At 25.3% G+C, this 20,654-nt stretch overlaps 1 protein-coding gene across 1 annotated transcript; it reads left to right on the plus strand.

The window, feature by feature from the left end:
• The first annotated feature begins 14,272 nt into the window (after positions 1-14,272).
• Positions 14,273-19,969, plus strand: LOC145834348 (leucine-rich repeat and WD repeat-containing protein 1-like). The gene is made up of 3 exons (XM_082941759.1): positions 14,273-15,669; positions 18,005-18,277; positions 19,150-19,969. The coding sequence occupies exons 1-3, from the start codon at positions 14,301-14,303 to the stop codon at positions 19,476-19,478; spliced, it is 1,971 nt and encodes a 656-aa protein (XP_082797885.1). The 5' UTR covers positions 14,273-14,300; the 3' UTR covers positions 19,479-19,969.
• The last annotated feature ends 685 nt before the right edge of the window (positions 19,970-20,654 follow it).

Here is a 20,654-nt window from a genome sequence, read left to right on the forward strand (position 1 = left end):
TATATGTATGTAGGCTGTATTGTATGTAGGCTGTGCTTCAAAGAATCAACAGCCGTTGTGTATGCGTTGAAAAAGGAAAGTTGTTTAAATAAGAGGAGTGAATTCATATCATCTTGTCGACATATAAAAAAGTTCCTCTTAAACTACAACAAATTTTAAAGAACTTTATGGTCACTTAAATGTGGTTTTTGTTAATTTTGCACAGCTTCGTTTTAGCACAGTGGGTCTATTTTGCACAGCGTCACTTAAGCACAGTGCATAACTTTCAGGCGTCATTTTAGCACTGTGCTGCACGATATATCACTTTAGCACGGAGGGTCACTTTCGCACAGCGTCACTTTAGCACATTGGGTCACTTTAGTACGGGGGTAACTTTTGCATGGAGCGTCACTTTTGCACAACGTCAGTTTATCACCGAGTATCATTTTTGCACTTTTTCTTTCTCTTCTATTTTTTCTCGAAGCATCTTAAAATATATTTTGACTGAGCGTGATTTCACACAAATCAAACCTTTCTAAACCTTTATTTGAAAGTTTTTCGATAGTACATTTTTAATTATAAATATTTAGAACTCTTTAATATATAAATTAAGTCGAAAATTAAAAGTAGACACGCATTAGATCCATAGATGATTAAAGTTTAATTTACAACTTTATTTTAAGAGTTTTTTAACAGTTTTTAAAATGTAGTTGTAAGTAAAACTTAACCTAAAACAAGTTTATTTTGCATGATACTAAATTCGATAATTGAAAAAAAAAATTTTTTTTTAAATGTAGTATAATATTTCAAGTTTTTTAGACAATTTGAATAAATTTATAAGGGTTAACACTTGAAAGCTTTTCTTAGTTGTACTAAACTGTCTAGCCTAAAAAAAATGAAAATGAAAACTTTATAATTTTAAGATTAACATGTTATCATATAATATAAAGAATTGATAAATATTAAACATTAATTGGAAAATTAATAAATAAAAATACAGTAAAATTCTCTAAAAACAGACTTTAATCTGTTACAAAAAATTTTGCTACTTTTTGTTCTTGAGTTTTTATACAAAGTTTTGAAAAATCTTAGCTTTCTTGAAATTAAAAAACATATATTATCGTATTGATTAGTTATTACCTTTACTATCTTATCGTATTATTAATTATATATTTAGTTTAAAATGTATATGATTGTTAAATAACAAACTTAGAAATTTTTAGGTTTTATATTAGATATTTTTAAAATATTTGATACTATTAGATCTACCAAGTATTAGAAAGAATAAAGTTAAGTTTTCCTTAAAAAATAATAGACATATATAAAAAATTCAAGCTTAAAAATACTACAAATTTAGAGCATTAACATTTTATTTATCAGTTAAATAATTATTTCGTAAATCCTCTTATTAAAAAGCTTTAGTTCTTGCAAAAATAAGGCTTCGTGAAAAATTGACCTACCGTGCTAAAGTGACATCGTGCAAAAGTGTGCTATTCTGACACCCACCCAATTTAATTAACTTAATAAACTGTGCTGAACTCAATTGAGCTTTCAAATAATCTATTTGAAATTGAAAAGTAATAAAAATTCAACATTTTATTTTTCTCAAATCTAAAACTTTGAAATTTTCTAAAAGTTTTTAAGTCTAACGGCTAACCTTAAATAAATAAATCACTAATATGTTTATAAAAGTTTTCTTCCTTAATTACATTTCAAATAATTAGTCCAGTTTTTATGTTTTGATGTTTAGCAACTCGATCAAAATAATTCTTATTATTAATATTTACTTCCCTATTTTTTTCCTACCTGAATTAGAAAAACTTAGTTCAATTTATTTAATTCAGATCTAGTTATTTAAAAATACAAATTTTGCCGCTTGTTAACAAAGATCCGAGCGAAACAAGTTAACTGGAATATATAATATTAACAAATTAAACAATATTCTTTCTTTATTACACTAACACATGTTTCTGTGTGTTAACGGGTTAATACTTTTCAACGGAGCTATAAAAATCAAGCAAATACTGATTTATATTATTTATGTTAGTATTTTCTTGGTTTTCATAGCTCTCTTGAAGTGTGTTAACTCGTTTAATACACTTAAACTTGTGTTAGAGTTAGTGTAATAAAGAAAGAATACTGTTTAATTTCTTATTACTATAATTCAGATCTATTTATTTCAAGGTTATGGTTATATTTAGAAGTTTTATACAATAGCTTAACAAATAACATAAGGTGTGCTTTTCAATAGTTATTTTTTTAAGAAGTATATTTTTTTATTTTATATTATACATCGTCAGTCAATTAGACATTGTACTTTTTTACATTATTTTAACTAAAATTAAAAGTGTTAAACAACATAATTAAATAATACTGGGTTGCCAAAAAACCTGGAGTTTGAGAAATTTTTAGAAAAACCTGGAATTTTAAACAAAAGTCATTAAAACCTTGAAAAACCTAGAAATTTAAACAATTTTTACATGTTAAGTAGTAAAGCTTTAATTTTACACGAAATGTTTACCATATATATGAAAAATTTTTGCAATCATCAATTTAAAGTAGCTTTAAAGTATCTTTTCAATGTTATTGTACTACTTAGCACAGTTTTCAACCTTTAACTTAGCTTTAAACTAAAAAAAGACCCAAAAACTTGTACTTTTAAAAACCTGGAAGAAATTTCTCTAAAAAAGTAGCAGCTCTGTATAATATTATCTCGTTACTACAAGAAATAGAATTTTATCTCTTTGAAATTTGACTTTTAACAGTTATTTTATGTAAAACCTCTTGTCAGTCAGTGTTGGAACTATATACTTTTTCAATCATCTAAAAACTATGAAGAAGGATGCTTATATCATAAATCTCAAATAAGTTATTGTTGCATTATTTATTGGGTCCGATCGGTTAACTATCATTTCTAACCCGATCATTTCTAACCCGATTACTTCTAACCCGATAATTTCTAAACCGATCATTTCTAACCCGATAACTTCTAATCCGATCACTTCTAACTCGATCATTTCTAAACCGATCACTTTCAACTCGATCCTTTCTAACAAAATTATTCCTAACCCAATCATTTCTACCCCGATCATTTCTAATCCAATCATTTCTAAGCCGATCTAACCCGACAACTATTAACCCGACATGTAATTATATATTTATTTATTATTGTTTGAAAATAAGGATTTGTTTTAAATACAAACTAATCTTAACAAAAACGTTTTTAATGAAATTTAGTTTATTTTGTTTAAAATAAAACTTATTGTTCAGATTTCTTTTGTTAAAATTCAATTTTTGATATTTATTGCTATTGGAAGTTTGTTGTTCCACGCTAGACCCAGGCATCAAAATCTTGGCCACTTAAATTGAATGACACATAACAAAGAGACGAAAATTTACATACCCTAAAATAAAAAACTATAGTTTTATCTAATTTTTATAAATTAGGATCAAAACAAATCAACACTTTACTATAATAGTATTGACGTATTGTTGATTGAACGATAAAAAAAAGCGCTCAAAAAGTTTGGTCTAAGGACCTGGTGTACAAAAGAACCTTTCGGTTATCCAGTCGTACACCGCTAAATTAATACTAATTCACTTATTTATGATGCAAAGGATAAGGTTTTTAACAAATTTAGTTTGAACATAATAATAAGCAACCATAACATCTTACAACGATCAGTGAGTTCCAATAAAACCAAACACAGCTTCACAATCTTTCATTTAAGAATTAACTTCCAACTTCTTTTCAACAAAAAATCTTCTCTGTAAAATTCAGCAACACATATTGAGACGATTTTGTAAATTATTTCACTGATTTTAGTGCAGCAATCAGCAAAATAGTCTGAATAACGCACTTCTACTTTAAAATAAGGTTCAGGGTTCCTTTTATAAAATTCATTAAGAACATACTAGAATGTCAGAATTTTAAACAAACTACAAAAATTCATGAATAAATTTTCTTCCTGTACAAACATCAACCGAATCTACACATCCTGAATTTTAGAGTTAGGTTCTGTACATTTGCACAACCATTTGGCATTTTATTTTTTTTATCAATTATTTTTGTCGCTTTGCTAACCATAATCGATACAATTGAAATAAATATTATTGGAATAAAGGTACATACACTTGTAAAAAAATCAAAAGTTTAAGTACATTGACTAATCACTAAATTTAAAGTCCAAAATACATTAAGAATACAGGTCAAATAATTATCTATCAAAAATATTGAAAAATGGTTTATTATTTACAGAGATAAGGCGCTGCTAATAAAATCAAACTATAAAATGAACAAAATCCTACATATTATATCAATGGTTTATAAGTTTAAAACTTGTTAAATTACTGATATTTTTTAGTATAAAGTATTTCATTTTATCTAAGTAAACTTAATCAAAGTTGTTCAATTTTTTCGCAAAGATTAGTTTTGTTTGAAAGCTAATTCCACATTTAAACTTAAAGATAATTATGACTGCATGAATTTTTCGACTTATTTTTGTGGTAATTAATTATTTTAATAAGGTTTAAAAATGGATTATAATTTAACTGTAGTTAATTAATTTAAAAAGCATTAGGAAAAGTATAAGTATTCTGTATTCTAAAGATTAAATATTAAGTTTTGATAGTCGTCAATGTAAGAAATATAATGAGTATTGCAGCGGTTAAAGACTATTCTGTACTTTTTCTTTGAATAGATTCTATATGGCTAATATGTGTTTTTTAAGTATGGAGACCAGATTGGCAGTTTGCAATTAAATTTAATGCGAATTTATAGAGATACAACTTTTTAAGAATTTTAATATCAGTATATATGGAACTTGAAATAATACAGTTAATAAAATTTAGTAATCGTAATTATTATGGTGGTTTCATTTAAAACTATCATCATTAAATTCTTAGTTCTTAAAACGAAAGTGTATACTGTTTAATACAAAATGAAAAGTAGATGTAGACGTTTTTTTTATATTTAAAACCTGCCATTTACTAGAACTTATATTTAATTTTCATTCTTTTAGCCAATGGTAAATTAAATCTAAAGATCAAAACAGAAATATTATATAATAATCTTAACTATAAAAAATAAGTGTCGAAAACTTATTATCTTTCTTTTTTCTTTTTAAATGTGATGTATAAAGAGCAAAATAAATTTACATTTTTCATAAAAATTTAAAAGTTTTTAAAGTTTAAAATTGCAAAAACAATTTCTCATGAAAAATAGTAGAAAATTATTAAATAATTTTCTTGATATCTTTTAAAAGTTATTGTTTCACAGGTATCCAAAAACAAAACAGCTTTAGATTATTTAGCGAACATTAAGTATGAAATATAAGATTAAATTATTAACATAATTTATATAATGTAAAAATTTTAATAAAATAATTAAAATAGTTTGTTTTGTGAAACTTATTATATAGGTTTAAATTTCTAATGAAGAAAAAACTCATGACATTTATAAAAATTTAGAGGTGCAAAAAACACCGAGAATAAAGTCAATAGAATTCAAGCTGGCTTTACTGTAATTAATAAAAAGTAAATATGTTGCTTGTAATAATCATCTGAAAAGTAGTTGATTAAAGGAAACAAAGAACTTTATAAAGTTTTTATAACCTTCTGCTCGTAATTATACTTAATTTAACTATATTTAATTTATTATTTTATTTCAAAGTGTTTTTTAGTAATTACATCGTTTTTACCTACGTTTTTTAGCTCTTCATTATGAGGTAAATTTTAAAGAAATGTTTGTCAACTAAAGTACTAATTTAAGTCGTAATTAAAACATTTCGTATATTAAATAAATTTAACCTAAGCAAGATTTAATTATCCTCGGACTTGTTATACAGATAAACATGTCTGTTTAATTATTGGTGACTTTTTTTTTGCTCTTGGACTAAGTATGAATTTATTAATGTTGTGAAATCAAGAAGGTCAATAGACGTAATATCTTTTGCGGTTTGTTATATGACATAACTGTTTTAAAAGCTAGGTTGTATTTAGAAATTATGCTTTTTCACTTAATATAACAAAAGTATTTAGTTTTCTTCTAATGTTTGTTTGAATTCCATTATCTTAATAGGCCATGCAAGTTGTTATACAACTTGTATAAGTTATTAAGATACAACTTTAAACTAATCTACTACTTAATACATTAGTCAGCAATAATGCAACTTTTACGTCAGACTTACAACGTATTTTTTAGACCGTAATATAAAAGGTTGTTGTATCTGAATACTACAATTGTAAATGTTTACTTTTTAAAATTTGCTTATGTTAAAATTATTATGGTCACTTGAATTACAATAAGATCCAACGTAGTTATAACTGCTTACCATGGACGTAGCTCGGTATGTTTCTGCAAATCTACAGAAACGTATACTTACGTGCGAAAAAACTTGCTTTAAGACTCTGCTTTCTTAGTTTTTAGTATTCATTTATACTTACTTATACACTCCTGAGAGATAATTTTGACATATATGTACTCTTTAGCACTTTTTAGTGTCGTAAAAATTAAACGAATTAAATACATCTAAATTGTAACATTTAGCGCGTTAAAGCTTTAATTTGTCAAAAAGCTGCATTGCAAAATTGATTCTAATGAAAGCTGTAGCTTCAAAATCAAAATCTTACAACTTTATGTTACAAAAATTTGCATAACTTGTTGTTACTATTGACTACGCTAAATGTTTTATTTTGAAAACAATCTAAATGTTTTTGATTTAAATTGTGATTTTTTATACATATTTTTAATGAATGTTTTCTGGGTTTACACAAATGGCATGACATGAAGAGTCATAGGGGGTGTGGAGTAAAATAAATTTCCTGGTATACAATTATCACTCGTACTTCAATATTCCATTTTTGATGTATTAACGTAACTGCATATTTTCAGATTAAATTAAATAACATTAGAGGTAGTTTAAATTACTGTGTTCCCGCTTTATTTCAGATGTTTTAATTTTTGCAGATTCGTAACTTTTTTGAGCTAGCTACGTCCCTGCTGCTTACTTTAAAATCCTACAAAGAAGAGTTCAAAATATTGTCAAGTAAACAATTTAGGGAATTGTATATGATTAACGAAAAAGTCTGTTAAAGTAGATTATAAAAACAAAAAAAATATATAAAATAATGAAAAAAAATTGAAATTATGTGTAGGATTAAAAAAAATTGAGGTAATAAAAATAAATTAAAACTATGGTAAAATATAACTAAAACTAAAGTTTATACTAAAAGCATTTTTTACGTAACACAGTAAAATCATTATGTTTTAAAGTCACTAATTTATTTTTTATCTATTCTAATAACTTTATTAACAATAGTTTGTTTTTGTATGAAATCCAGATTACAAAACAAAAATTAAATAAACAAGTAAAATAGGTTAGAAACGATCATGCTAGAAGTGATTGGGTTATAAATAATCGGGTTAGAAATGATCGGGTTAGAAATAATTGGGTTAGAAGTGACCGGGTTAGAAGTGATCGAGTTAGAAGTGACCGGGTTAGAAGTGATCGGGTTAGAAATGATCGGCTCCCGGTTTGATAGTAATGTAAAGGTGTTTCACTTAGTATTTGCTGAGTCAGCAAAATTTTAAAAAGTTTATTTTTATTTTTTGTTTATACCCTAAGCCCTATCCACCTTACCCAAATATATTAAAAGTTTATCAAAATTTTTTTTAATAACTAGAAATAAAAAAGCCATAAAAAAAACTATTTTATTTTATTAACTCTGCAAACATCAGGGGAAATACTTCAACGTTTTAAAAAGACTCGTAATTATTGAAAAAAAAGCATTCAAAGTGTTTAATTAAAAGACCTACAAAAATCTCAGGACTTTTTTATGCTACAATAAAATAAGTTAAAAAGTTATTTTTAAGTATATTTGTCTTTTCACAATTTTTGTGTAGTACATCTTTGTCAGTCAATTATTTCACAGTTACATTATTTTAAACTAAGAAAAAAAAAAACACCAAACAATTAAAACATTGTGTCTCAAATAATCATGAATTCCTCATGAGTAAGCTTTTATAACTATTTTCAAGGTAGGTAATTATTAGCTTTAATAAATTCATACATAATAAAAAGCAGATAAGTTTTGAAGTGACTAAAATTGTTAACCAGCTATAATTCAAGCTTGATTTCTTGTTTTTAGAACTGTTTTTTGATTTAATTATTTAATTAGTATGGTTAGTTGTAGCACCACAAGTTTTTAGGATTTGAAAAGTCAAATTTACTTAAAAATATTGAAAAACTTTACCTTGAAATCAAGAGCATTACTTGAGCTCAAATAGCTCGATATATAATATTTTAACCAAACTTTAAAACTTATTGTTTTCAATTTCTTAAATGGTAACTTGACACTTTTTTTTTTATAAAGAAAGTTCTTTTGCTTAGCTTTTCACAAAATTTTTATCAAATTGGGTTTTACTTTTGTAGCTTGGCCCCTTTAAAAATTAAATGCTATTTTGCATTATTTCACTTTGCAATGTTTTTCTCCAAAAATTTTTTTTTTCAAATTTTGTTATTATTTACATACTTATTAAATTGAGTTTTAAGACATTATAATTTTTTTTATTTTATTTATTTTTTTTATAACATATGCTTAGATAGATTTTATGAAAAGTTCCAAATTTGAATGGATTTGATTTTTTTTAAATGGTTTTATAACAAAAGTAAGTTATTTTTTTATAAGTTTTATTTTTAACAGACTTATATTATTTAGTTTTATAAAATTATTATATTTTTTACCAACTTATTATTATTTTTCAAATATATGACCTATTAAAGTTTTACCTAAATTCTTAGCATTTGATCAAGAAATACCTCAAATTAAGTAAACAAAAAATTTAGGAAAATTTTTTTTTCAAATTTTGCTTTATGAAAGTTTAAGGGTATATGCAAAGGGTGGATTATGAAACTGATGCTTTTTATCATATGTGGCCTGATAGCCTAATGGCAGCTTTGAAACTCTTTAAATTAAGCATTGCAAGATCAAACCCATGGCTGACACACAAAAAAAAAAAGTTATTTTACATGTTTTACATGGCAGCCTAATTTTAAACCAGTTAAATAACCCCTGAAAATTGATACTTTTGAAAAGTACATTAAAAACCAAGAATTCTAAGCAAAAAATCATCAATGAATCTGAAATTATAAAAAATTTTATGTCTATAAGAATTATATTTAGACTAGACAAGAAATAACCTTCACGTTGTAACAAATTTTTTAAACTTTATAATATTAGCATTGCCTTACAACAAAGCTTAGTCTTAAGTATACTGTCCTTGACAAGACGTTAAAAGGTTCTGTGGTGTCCGAAAGGTTCTCTATGCACCAGGTCCTATAACCAAGTATTTTGGGAGTCTTAAGAGTATAAATCACTTTTATATTTAGTATACTTTGTAAAAAACTTATTTGAGCTAGGTATTTTTAGGAAGCAGTGTTTCAAAAGTGGATAAAATTACCTACTTTCAAATTTAATAAAAAAATAAAAATAATTGTTTGTCATAAAATTAAGTCATAAAATTAAAAAGGAAATTTTAATTTTTTTCTTAACAAGATTACAATGACGCAATAAAGTTAAGTGGCTATAATTACAAAATAAAGTTCAAAGATGAAGATGATGAAAAGAAACAGCCTAGAAAAAGAAAAAGAAAAATAATATGGTTTAATCCACCATACTGCAAATCAATAAAAACAAACATTGGCAAGAGATTTCTCCAAATAATAAACAAATACTTCGGAGTAGACAGTAAATTCAAAAAATACTTGAATAAGAACAACATCAAATTAAGTTACAGCTGTTTGCCAAACATTGAGACAATCATAAAGAATCATAACAAGAAGCTCACAAACTGCAACAAGAATGATGAAGATGAAACATGTAACTGTAGAAACAAAGAGAAATGTCCTTTGAAAGGCGGTAACTGTAGAGCAAAAAATATCATATACCAGGCCACAGTAAAAACTGACAATGCAACTAAATCATATATTGGTCTAAGCGCCAACCAATTTAAAAAAAGAGTGGCAACCCACAGAACGACAATAAATAGCAACCCAGAAGATAGAAATTATATTCAATACAAACAAGCAACTGAGCTATCAAAATACATCCACACATTGAAGAACGAAAATAAGAATTATGAATTGACTTGGACAATACTGGAAAAAGAATATGAATCAAGACCGAGAATCGAGACGTGCAGGTTGTGCTTGAAAGAAGCATTAAAGATCCTACAAGCAGATAAGAACTGTATTAATAAAAGATCAGAAGTAATGAGCTCTTGCAGGCACAGAAACAAATTTTTATTATTCTATTGGAATGAGTCTAAAACCTAATAATTTAAATATTTTTAGCATTTTAATCATCCGTTAGTTTTTTCAGAATTTTGTTAAGAATTTGTTGTGTTTTTGTTTATATTACTGCATTTAGTTTTTTAATTTCTTTTATTTTTATTTATTAATTAATACCAATATTTAGTTCACCTAATTATGCATTTTTCATTAAAATTTGAATAGTTAATGTTTATTTATTTTTTACGCATCAATGAGTTCAGATTCACATTACTGCCAATGTCTAAATGTTATTTACTGTTTTGAAATTATTTGAAAAGGTCGGCCAAGGCTCACCGAAACCGGTAATAAACCAAAGCAGTGCTTAAACATTTGTTTTATTATATTTAGCTCTTTACATTATGTAAGTTGAGCACTTTTTTTGAAGTCAATTTCAATAATATAAAAAATAAATAAAATAACCTTTTTTTTAATCTTTTTTGTTATAAAATTTTTATTTTTTTTAATTTTGTTCATACATAATGTTCTAAATATTGCAAGGAACATTACCTGAAAATTTGAGGTAGTTATCTAAAATAACGTGGGAGAAGATAGATTTTTAGTGAAATAGTTTATTTTTGCCGTTTTAGTTTGCACCTCCCATAAGGAACCTATTGTTGCCTCCAACTTTGACCGCCTATATCTCAAAAACTATTTTGAATATTTTAAATCTGTAAGAAGCATCTTGTAGCTTAGTAAAAAATAAAAAAATAAGATCAAATTGTGAAAAAAAGTGTTTTAACCCCCCTATGCCCTTATATTTATTAAGTTTTTAACTGTTTGAATACAGAACTGTTATTGTTAGAAATCTTTGTCCAGTGAAAAAACAACAATTGAACTCACTGACATTTATTACCTACTCCTGAAAAGTTACTTTGAGTTTGGTTAAGAATTTGTAGTGTCAAACTCAGTAAAATTAACTATAGTTTTAGTTTAATTTTTTTTTAAATATTAATTATGATTATTTATTTACCCTCTACCTACATTTTACAAAAATTATAATCCTTTATTTGTTTATATTTTATAAATTTGTATGCCTAATCCTCTTCACTCAAAATTTTGTTTTTTTTACCAAGTCAGGAATGTCTAACCTATAAACCAGGGTTTCCCAAACTTTTTTGCTAATGGCCCCCTTTAGAAGAGTTTGAAAAAGTAATGGCCCCCTTCTACATATAGATCACTCATAAACTACGATAAAATACAATTTTAAAATTTTTTTAAAATGACAAAAGTCAGGAAAATATGGGGGGTTTTGAAAAAAGTCAGGAAAAGTCAGGAAATTTGATAAAATTAAAAAAAGGTCATATTTGTCAGTTTAAATTTACAAATTTCCTTATTTTCCAAAGCCTTCAAATGGTAAAAATTAATTAAAAATCCTTTAAATTCAAAAAAAAATTCCAAAGTTTTCCTAGAAATTTACAAATTATTCAATTTCCAATGCCTTCATCTTGTATAAATTGGTAGAATATCCTTTATAAAGCTGCAAAACTAGCACAAATTAAAATCTTTTTTGCTTTGTTTTTTCTTTATAAAATATTTTTTTAATTATACTAATAAGTTGAACAGTTTGTTTTTTGCACTAGTTTTAAGTAAAAGATTTTAACACATGTCACAATGTCAGAAACAAAGTTTATTTATAAATTAACTTCGCTAGCTCATATATACTAAAACGGCAAATAACTAGAAATTACTAAAAATCCATCTCCTCTTAGGTTTTTTGAGATAACTACCTCAAATTTTCAGGAACTGTTCCTTGCAGTATTTATAAATTCTGTTGGAACAAAATTTAAAAAAATTAAAAAATAAAAATTTTATAACAAAAAAACAAAAAAAAACTGTTTTTTTTTGTTTATTTTTTATATAAAATTTTTAGTTTTAATTTTTTTTCAAAATCCTTTCATCAGAATTTTCTAAATATATCAAGGAACATTTTCTAAAAATTTGATGTAGATATTTCAAAAAACGTAGGAGAAGATAGATTTTTAGTGAAATAGTCTATTTTTGCTGTTTTAGTTTGCGTCTCCCGTAAGGAACCTATTGTTGGCTCCGACTTTGACCAGCCATATCTTAAAAACTATTTTGAAATTTTTAAATCTGTAAAAAGCATTTTTTAGCTTAGTGAAAACTATATAAAATAAGATCAAAAACCAAAAAAGGGTGTTTACCCCCCCTCTGCCCTTAACCTGTATTAAAATAAGATTTAATGCTTTATATAGTTTCAAGTGTTAGATTATGTATTTTAGAATAAGTTTAAATTAAGAGTTGGATTTAGATAACTCAGGAAAATTTTGGTAAAAAGTCAGGAAAAAGTTAGGAAAATTTTCTCAGCTTGATCTGTGGCAACCATGCTCTTCACTAATCTCTGAAATAATACTGTAGTTTTTGTTTTAAATCTGACATTAATATTTATCATGATTTGAATGTATGTTAAACAGAAACAGTTTAAATATTTATAAGTTTAGCTATGCATTAAAAAGTATTTTTAAACTTTCTAATTATACTTATTTTAAAGTTTAGTAAAATTATTTTTTTATAGTACCCTAATTCATAGATAAAGTTGTTTCTTAAAAATTATTCTTTCCAGTAAACAAAGCTAAAAGATGAGTATACAATAATGTTTTCATACTTTTGTTTACATGAGAGGTTAAAGTTTTATTTGTAAATTAATGAAAATGATAATTTATTTATCAATACTTATACTTTTCTTTTTATTATTTAGAAGAAAAATGAGCATGAAGTATAAGTAGTTTTGGCCAGAGTAGAATTTGAATTTAGTAAGTTTAAAAATTTTAAGACGAAGAATAGTTTAAGATCACTCAGGGCAGTTTTTGGTCACTTTGGACAGTTTTTGGTCACTAGTTTTTGACTCAAGAGTAGCAACCCTGATTTTATTAAAATTCTTCATACAAACTTAGTAATAACCGGTTTTTAAGAGAACTGACATTTATTTAAATAACTGGTTTTTAGAACCAGCTGTTTGTTACAAATTCAATGTAATTTATTTAACTTAATACTGGTTGCTAACGCTATCTAGCTTTTTATGTAAAAATGTGCTAATGAAATGTGGCATCACATAATTTGAGTTTAAATATTGGCCTTTTTTAATATGTGTATAATTAAATGGATAGTTTAGTCATAACCAGTTTTTATTTCAGCCATCATTCACAAAGTTCAGATATTTCAATAATAAAACATGAATTTTAACCAAAAACAGTTTATTTAGTTATTATATACTTTAGCCCACTTGGTTAGACCTCAACTGCGGTTTTTTGCAACTATTCTTGTCCTATCTTAATAAGAATGAAACAGGTCTTCGGTTGTGTTGCTGTTGTTGTTAGTCATATGGTGAAGTTCATTATTTACATATTTTAGTTTCTCAATCTCAAGACCATTTTTTTAAAGCAGTGTATTACAGTTTTTATCAACTTATCTAACAACATATTATCTCTTTTTATTATACAAGAAATGTTTTCTAAAATATTGAGATGTTATGCTAAAAAATAAAAGAGAATAAAGTTATGTATTTTATTTTTTTAATTCTGAAAAAATTTACTATAAAAAATGTAGTCTACAATTTTTTATTTGAAACTTTACAAAATTAACTATTTCTTAAAAGTAAATTAAAGTTTTTATTTTGTCTACAAACTGACTAAAAGTCAGTTTAAAGTATCAATGTTTCAACTTTAGTGCAAGAATTTCCCTAGTCTTTCCCCTAAAAACTATTTTTTGTCTACAAAATCATATTGTATATATTATATAATAGTATTATTGTTAATTAAGCATGAAAGTGATAATGTTTAGATTTTATTAGATGATGATTACAAATACATTGTATATATTTTAACTTCATTTTATGAAAAACGTAGGAGAATTTGTTTTATATAAACTTAAACAAATTACTGTAGCAGAACTTAAATGTGTATTAGTTAGGTAAATAATAATGTTTTATTTTATTTTACAGTTATAAAAATTCTTTTATTTTATCAACAAGCAATGTGGAATGGTATTTTAGATGAAGGTTTTCTTTTGACTAAATGTGATTCAAAAGCAACTAAATTAGAAGAAATTGTAGACCTAAATTTGTCTGGTTTAGGACTGTCAGATAACCATATTGATCCAGAAATTTTTAACAAGTTACACAAATTAGAGGAACTTCATTTAGATAGAAATGATATTTCTGTGCTACCTTCAGGGCTCATATTTGAGCCAACACTTAAGTTGCTTGACCTATCTCAAAATAATATAAGCAGCACTGACTGCCTAGTCAACTATCAAGGATTAAATGCTCTTCTACTACAAGACTGTAAACATCTTGACTTACTTGAGTTGTATAAAATTGCTTATTTACTACCTAATCTTGAATGTTTAAATATGGATAAGGTAAATCGGGAAAAACTAGGTAGTAAATTTGCTAATGGCTTAAAATGTGCCTTGATTGAATTTTGGCATAATAAGTATGCTAAAAAATTCAAAAAAATGCAAGTTTTAAAAGAACAAAATGATTTATTTGAAGTTTTTATTGAAAATGCAAAAGAAAAAGTTAAATATGGAGTAAACTCCATGAAAGTTTTCAAAAGCTGGTTAGTTGGTGAATTAAAGGAAGAAGTTATCTCATATATTAAAGGAACACAAGTTAATACAACAATTAAACCTATTAAACATGGCCAAACTATTAAAAAGAAAACAGATGGTAGTCTTGAAAACTTTAAACCTAAAAAACGAAAAATATCCAAAAACTCAATGGAAAGCAAAAGTAAAAAAACAAAACTATCAACAAAGTGCTTACCTGTACCAATTTACAAACCTTGTGTAATGCATCAGATACACAGTAAGTCACATTTAAAGACGAGTGATTATATAACAAGTGTATGGTGTTGTGAATTTGAACCTAAAATTGGTGGTAAAAAAGGGGAAACTACTGATAGAGTTGCAACTTGTGGAGGTGAAGTAGTTAATTTTATAGACTGTTTAGCTTTAGAAACAACTTCCCAAGTTATATATACTAAGTTTCATATGCAAAAAGAAGAGTTTTATACCATATCATGGTCCACTGTTAGCTGGTTTGATGAGTTTGAAAATGTAGCAGCAGTTGCAGGCCATCAAGGAGTAATTTATATTCTTCATCCTCAGAGACACTTATGGTTAGGTGAGATAAAGTCACATAAAAAGCCTGTTCAGGCTCTTAAGTTTTTAACTGACCAACCTACAAGGTTGTTAAGTGCAGACCAAAAGGGAAATGTTTTAATGCATGATATAGGTCTACATCAAGGTGAAGAAATTTTTTGTTCACCTAAAAAATTAATGTCTTTTTCTGGAATGAATTCTAGTGCTTTAAAACTAGTGTTACCTCTTCAGAGTACAGGTTGGTTTTATTTGAATTTTTTATCAAGTATCAAATAAAGTTAAATAATAACATACTTGTTGTAAATATTTATTTAAATTTTATTACTTAATATCTTTAAAATAACTGATATTTTATTTACTTTGTTATTAATGCAGTTGTTACAAATTTAAGTGTACATATATCTTTGTCCACAAGAGAAGAACTGTTTAGTATGGCAAAAGATATTTCTTTGTTTGTATATTTATTAGCTTTTTACTAAAACTTATGAATTTACCAGTTATTTACAATATTTTTTTGCTAATTTCAACTAAAAGTATTTACACACAGGGTTGCCACATGCTCAGAAAAACTTTGCTAGTTTTTTTGTGAAAAGTTCAAACTGATTTGGGCTTGTTTAGTTTTTTTTTGCAAAATTCATGCTAGTTTAAATCATTTTACTTAATTTTATCCTAGTTTTTCTACCTTAAATATTTTTTTGTGTTTTTATTAAGTCTTATTGTTATTTTTTTGGTACTTACAGCTAATTAAGCTTGGATAGCAGAAATTTTTTCCATTTTCTCATATATTCAGGCCAACGCAGACTAGCATGATGTAACTCAGGGCTAGTTTTAGACATAAAGAATGGTAATCCAGCAATTTGTTCATAGTTAATTTATCATATTTTTATTTGACAATTAATCAGCAGACTATAGTTAATAAATAAGTTTAATATAATATAATTAGGCATACCAGAATAGTTGTAAAGGTTTTGTTACTTGAAATTAAATTTTGAGACATAGCAAGTCAAAGTCAGAGTTATAAGTTTAAAAAAAATTATGACAAAAAATAAAAATAAAAAACTGTTTTTTGTTTATTTTTGTTATACAATTTTTAACTTTTATTTATCTTTTAATTCGACAAAGTTTTCTAAATACTGCAAAAAACATTTCCTTAAAGTTTGAAGTTTTTATCTCAAAAAACCAAGGATAAGATAGATTTTTAGTGAAAAAATCTTTTTTTGCTGTTTTAGTTTGATCCTCCCATAAGGAACCTGTTTTTGCCTTTGACTTTGACCTGCTATATCTCATAAATTACTTTGAATAATAAAATCTGTAAAAAGCAACTTGTAGCTTAGTTAAAACTCTATAAGATAAGGTCAACTTACGAAAAAGTGTTTTACCCCTCTATACCCTTAAATTAAGCAGTTTTTAAACGCATACACGAAGGTCACCCACAAGTTAAATATTATTCAAAGTAATGGTTAGAAAATTCTGTTCATTATGGTTTTTTGTTTTTAGTCTAGATTTGATTCAATTTTTAATTTAACTTTGTTTTCATGATACAAAGAGTTCACTAGTATTTTAGAATTATTTGTTTATGTTTAAATATTTTAGGTAGTAGGTTACAATTTCATTTGGAGAATCTCTATTTATATTTACTCAACAAAACAAAATCTCTGTATAAAATGCTCAACAATAACTGTTTAATAATAAAATTTTTGTAATGGTATTATGAATAAAACCTTTGACAAAAGCTCAACTAGTGAGTAGCTATGAAATGTAAGTTAAAACAAATTAGTTAAAAAATAATAAACTGTTTTTTTTGTTTATTTCTATAAATAATTTGTTATTTTAATCTAAAAATATTGTTAGTGACAGAATTTTCTAATATTGCAAGGAACATTTCCTGAAATTTTGAAGTAGTTATCTCAAAAAACATAGGAGAAGATAGATTTTTAGTGAAATAGTCTATTTTTGCAGTTTTACTGCTCCTCCCATAAGGAACCTATTGTTGCCTCCGAATTTTACCGGCTATAACTAAAAAAATATTTTTAATTTTTTAAATCTGTAAAAAGTATCTTGTAGCTTAGTAAAAACTATATAAAATAAGATCAAATTGTGAAAAAAGTTTTTACCCTATTATGCCCTTAATAAAGCTTCTTTTGTATATGAAACGCGCAAAAAATATGTGCTTATAGTTGAAAAGTAAGAAGCAAAACAAAAAATTTTAAGTACTGATAATTTTGAGGGATTGTGAATTATTATCTTAAATGTTTTTTTATTTATAATTTTAATTAGTTAAACTTTTAAAACATACTGTGTTATATATTTAGTTTTAAAAGGTTTTTGAGGTATGTGACCGTATTAGAATTTTGAATTTGATCAAGATTTTATCATTTAAGGTAATTAAATCCCTGAAGGTTTTGGTTACATATAGTTGCATCACTTTCAGTTTTATAATTAAGTTGTACTGATGCATTAATTTCAATTTGATATTTTTCAGAAATTTAACAATGTTTTCTTAAAGCGGTTTTGTGTAGGATAAACTTTGTTAAATACCACTATTGCTTAATTTTTACATAACATTATTGCAGGAAACTACTTGCTTGCATCTTCTGATAATGGTCTACATTGCTGGCAATGTGATGGTGCTATAAATAAGGCAGATTTAGAACCAAAACTAAAATTCAACAAAACTTGCTCTATCAGCGTCCAAACAAAAAACCTTAATAATACCTGTGTAGATTCTTTAATTTTGATTGAAGATGAAGATACAATTATTAGTAAATCAGCTGGGGAAGGAGTTATACAGATATGGAAGTTTTCTGATCTGATAGAAGATATTGATGCTGCCAATAGTTTAGAAGGTATGATTATTTTGTGTCTTTTTCTTTTGTACCTACCTTAGTCTGGTTTCATATTTGACTTGCTCAAATTTTATTACATAGATAACGTGAACAAGTAATTCCTTTTGATTTGTTTTTTTTATGAAAAATGTTTATTAAAATAAAGTGCTTTTGTTAAATAATTACTTATTACTTTAAGAAAACTTTTTTTTTTTAATTTACAAAATGTAAAAAAGTTGAAAACTTAAACTTATACTTAAAAAAAGATATACTTGTGACCTTGATTTTTTTATCTATAATTAGATTATTATGATATACATAACATATTTGTAGATTTGTGATTATAATTGTTTACTCCTAGCTTAAGAAATTTGATGTTAAAGTAAGTAAAAAAAGTTATTGTTTCACAAAAAGAAACATAATCAAATTTGATAAAAACCTCTACATTAGAAAATAACTAAAGTAAAGCTTTTGAATTGTAAACCTTAAAAGTATATATGTTTTTGTTACGACTGGTAACTATGTTCCTGTATTTTTTTGAAAAAAAAATCAATTATTTAAATACTTATCGTGTTGAAGTTGAATAAAAATATTTTCAGTTTATGTTTTAAAATATATACATTTTTGCAGACAATTTTTTTAACTATGGTTTAATTGTTGATGAGTATTTAGAACTAAGATATTATTTAAATTTGTATTTTTAAAAACAATTTATCTTACGAATTTTTAATGTTTATAGAGTGCTTTATATAACATTTGTTTAATTTTTTGTTTGATTTGTATATTGTAATATTTTTATGAACAGAAGTTTCGACAGTGAATGTAAAGTATTCAGTTTAAAATAATTTGTTGTGATAACTATTTAAATTTCTAACTTTGCTTACTTTTAACAGATAACAACAAAAGAAGTGCAAAATTAATTTCAGCACAACTACTCCACCATTTCGATTGGTCGCAAACTACAGTTCAGTATTTGAATATGTGTTACAGCAAAAATATACTAGTTGCGGGCGATGATAATGGTACACTTTGGATGTATGACATCGCAAATAGGAAGACTAGCAGTCCGAAACATTTAATTCCTTTTCCGGAAACAAATTCTGATATTGATAAGAAGAACGTTAAACTTAACGACTTGGCTTTCAGTTCAGATGGAAATTTTGTTGTAGTTGCCACTGACGTCAATCTTGTTGGATTTTATCAACCTGTGAAAAAAGCCTGATTTGTAAATAAATGGATTTAGTAGTAATTTCTACTTCATCAATTCTTTCATCTTCTTTCTTGCTTATTTATGCAGAAAAGTTGTTTCTTACTTGTAGAAATTGCAACTTTTGTGTAATTTTACGTTTGAGCTTGTAATATGTTGTACTTTGAAACTTAGAAAAATATTTTTAGGGTATTATTGTTAGATTTACATAGGATGAAGTGTTTTTAAATTTAAAATTGTTGTTAAAACCTTACTATGATAAAATTTAAATTGTTCACTTTTTTACACTTAATAAAATATATTTTCTATATAGTAAAGATATTGCGGAATACTTCTTTTTTTAAAGTATAATTTATGGTTCTTTATATTAAAAGAAAAGTGATCTCGAAATTACATAGCAATTTATAATGTATATATGTACGCGTTGACAATTTAAATTAAATTATTTTTAGTAATGAGTTTGATATCTGATACTGTTTAAATTTTCAGTGTTAAATTTAATTATAAATTCCTCTTCTGTTAATTTTTGTATATTTACAAGCTTTAATGTAGAATTATATATTAGTAGTTGAATTTCAATTTGAAAAATTTTCAAGTATCAAGATTACAAAAAAACTAATTTATATAAACATTTAAAATTTTTGTGTCGATAAATTTGTGTTATTTCATTTTTAGTTACTATGTATTTAAAAAGTATTTTCTGTCTTGAAAATACTTAGCTTTAAAAACAAACATTTGGGGAAATGCTTTGATTTTAATTGATGTAAAATATTTGTATAAAAAACAAAGCTATTAAAATATTTAAAAAACGTAGTTTCTAAAATCTTCAAAATGTTCTTTTCTTGTTTAGATTATATATTGTTAGTAAATTGTTATATTTAGGTTAAATTTTTGATAAAGCAAATAACATAAAAATACATAAAAACATAGACTTTTAATTTGACCAAAATTTATAACATTATAACTTTTAGTTCGTTGTATATTTTTCGTTAATAAATTATTGAGTTGTTTTTTAAACTGAGTTACTTACATAGAACCTAGCTATAGCAACATATTTGGTACACTGAATATTTAGCAGCTAAGTTTTTAAAATGCATAAATTTCTCAATAATAAAACTTAAGCAAAATATTTAAAACAAACGTTTAAAAAGTAGTATTTAAATTACCTTAAAACAAATAACATATAAGTTC

Source organism: Thalia democratica, chromosome 4 (assembly GCF_965202585.1).
Source record: "Thalia democratica chromosome 4, ktThaDemo2.hap1.1, whole genome shotgun sequence".
Classification (NCBI taxonomy): domain Eukaryota; kingdom Metazoa; phylum Chordata; class Thaliacea; order Salpida; family Salpidae; genus Thalia; species Thalia democratica.

Bases quoted from the DNA above. Each gene is read 5' to 3' on its own strand.
- LOC145834348 (XM_082941759.1), top strand. From the start codon at position 14,301: ATGTGGAATGGTATTTTAGATGAAGGTTTTCTTTTGACTAAATGTGAT. The intron at 15,670-18,004 runs GTTGGTTTTATT...ACATTATTGCAG, and splicing joins GTTACCTCTTCAGAGTACAG to GAAACTACTTGCTTGCATCT. The intron at 18,278-19,149 runs GTATGATTATTT...TACTTTTAACAG, and splicing joins TGCTGCCAATAGTTTAGAAG to ATAACAACAAAAGAAGTGCA.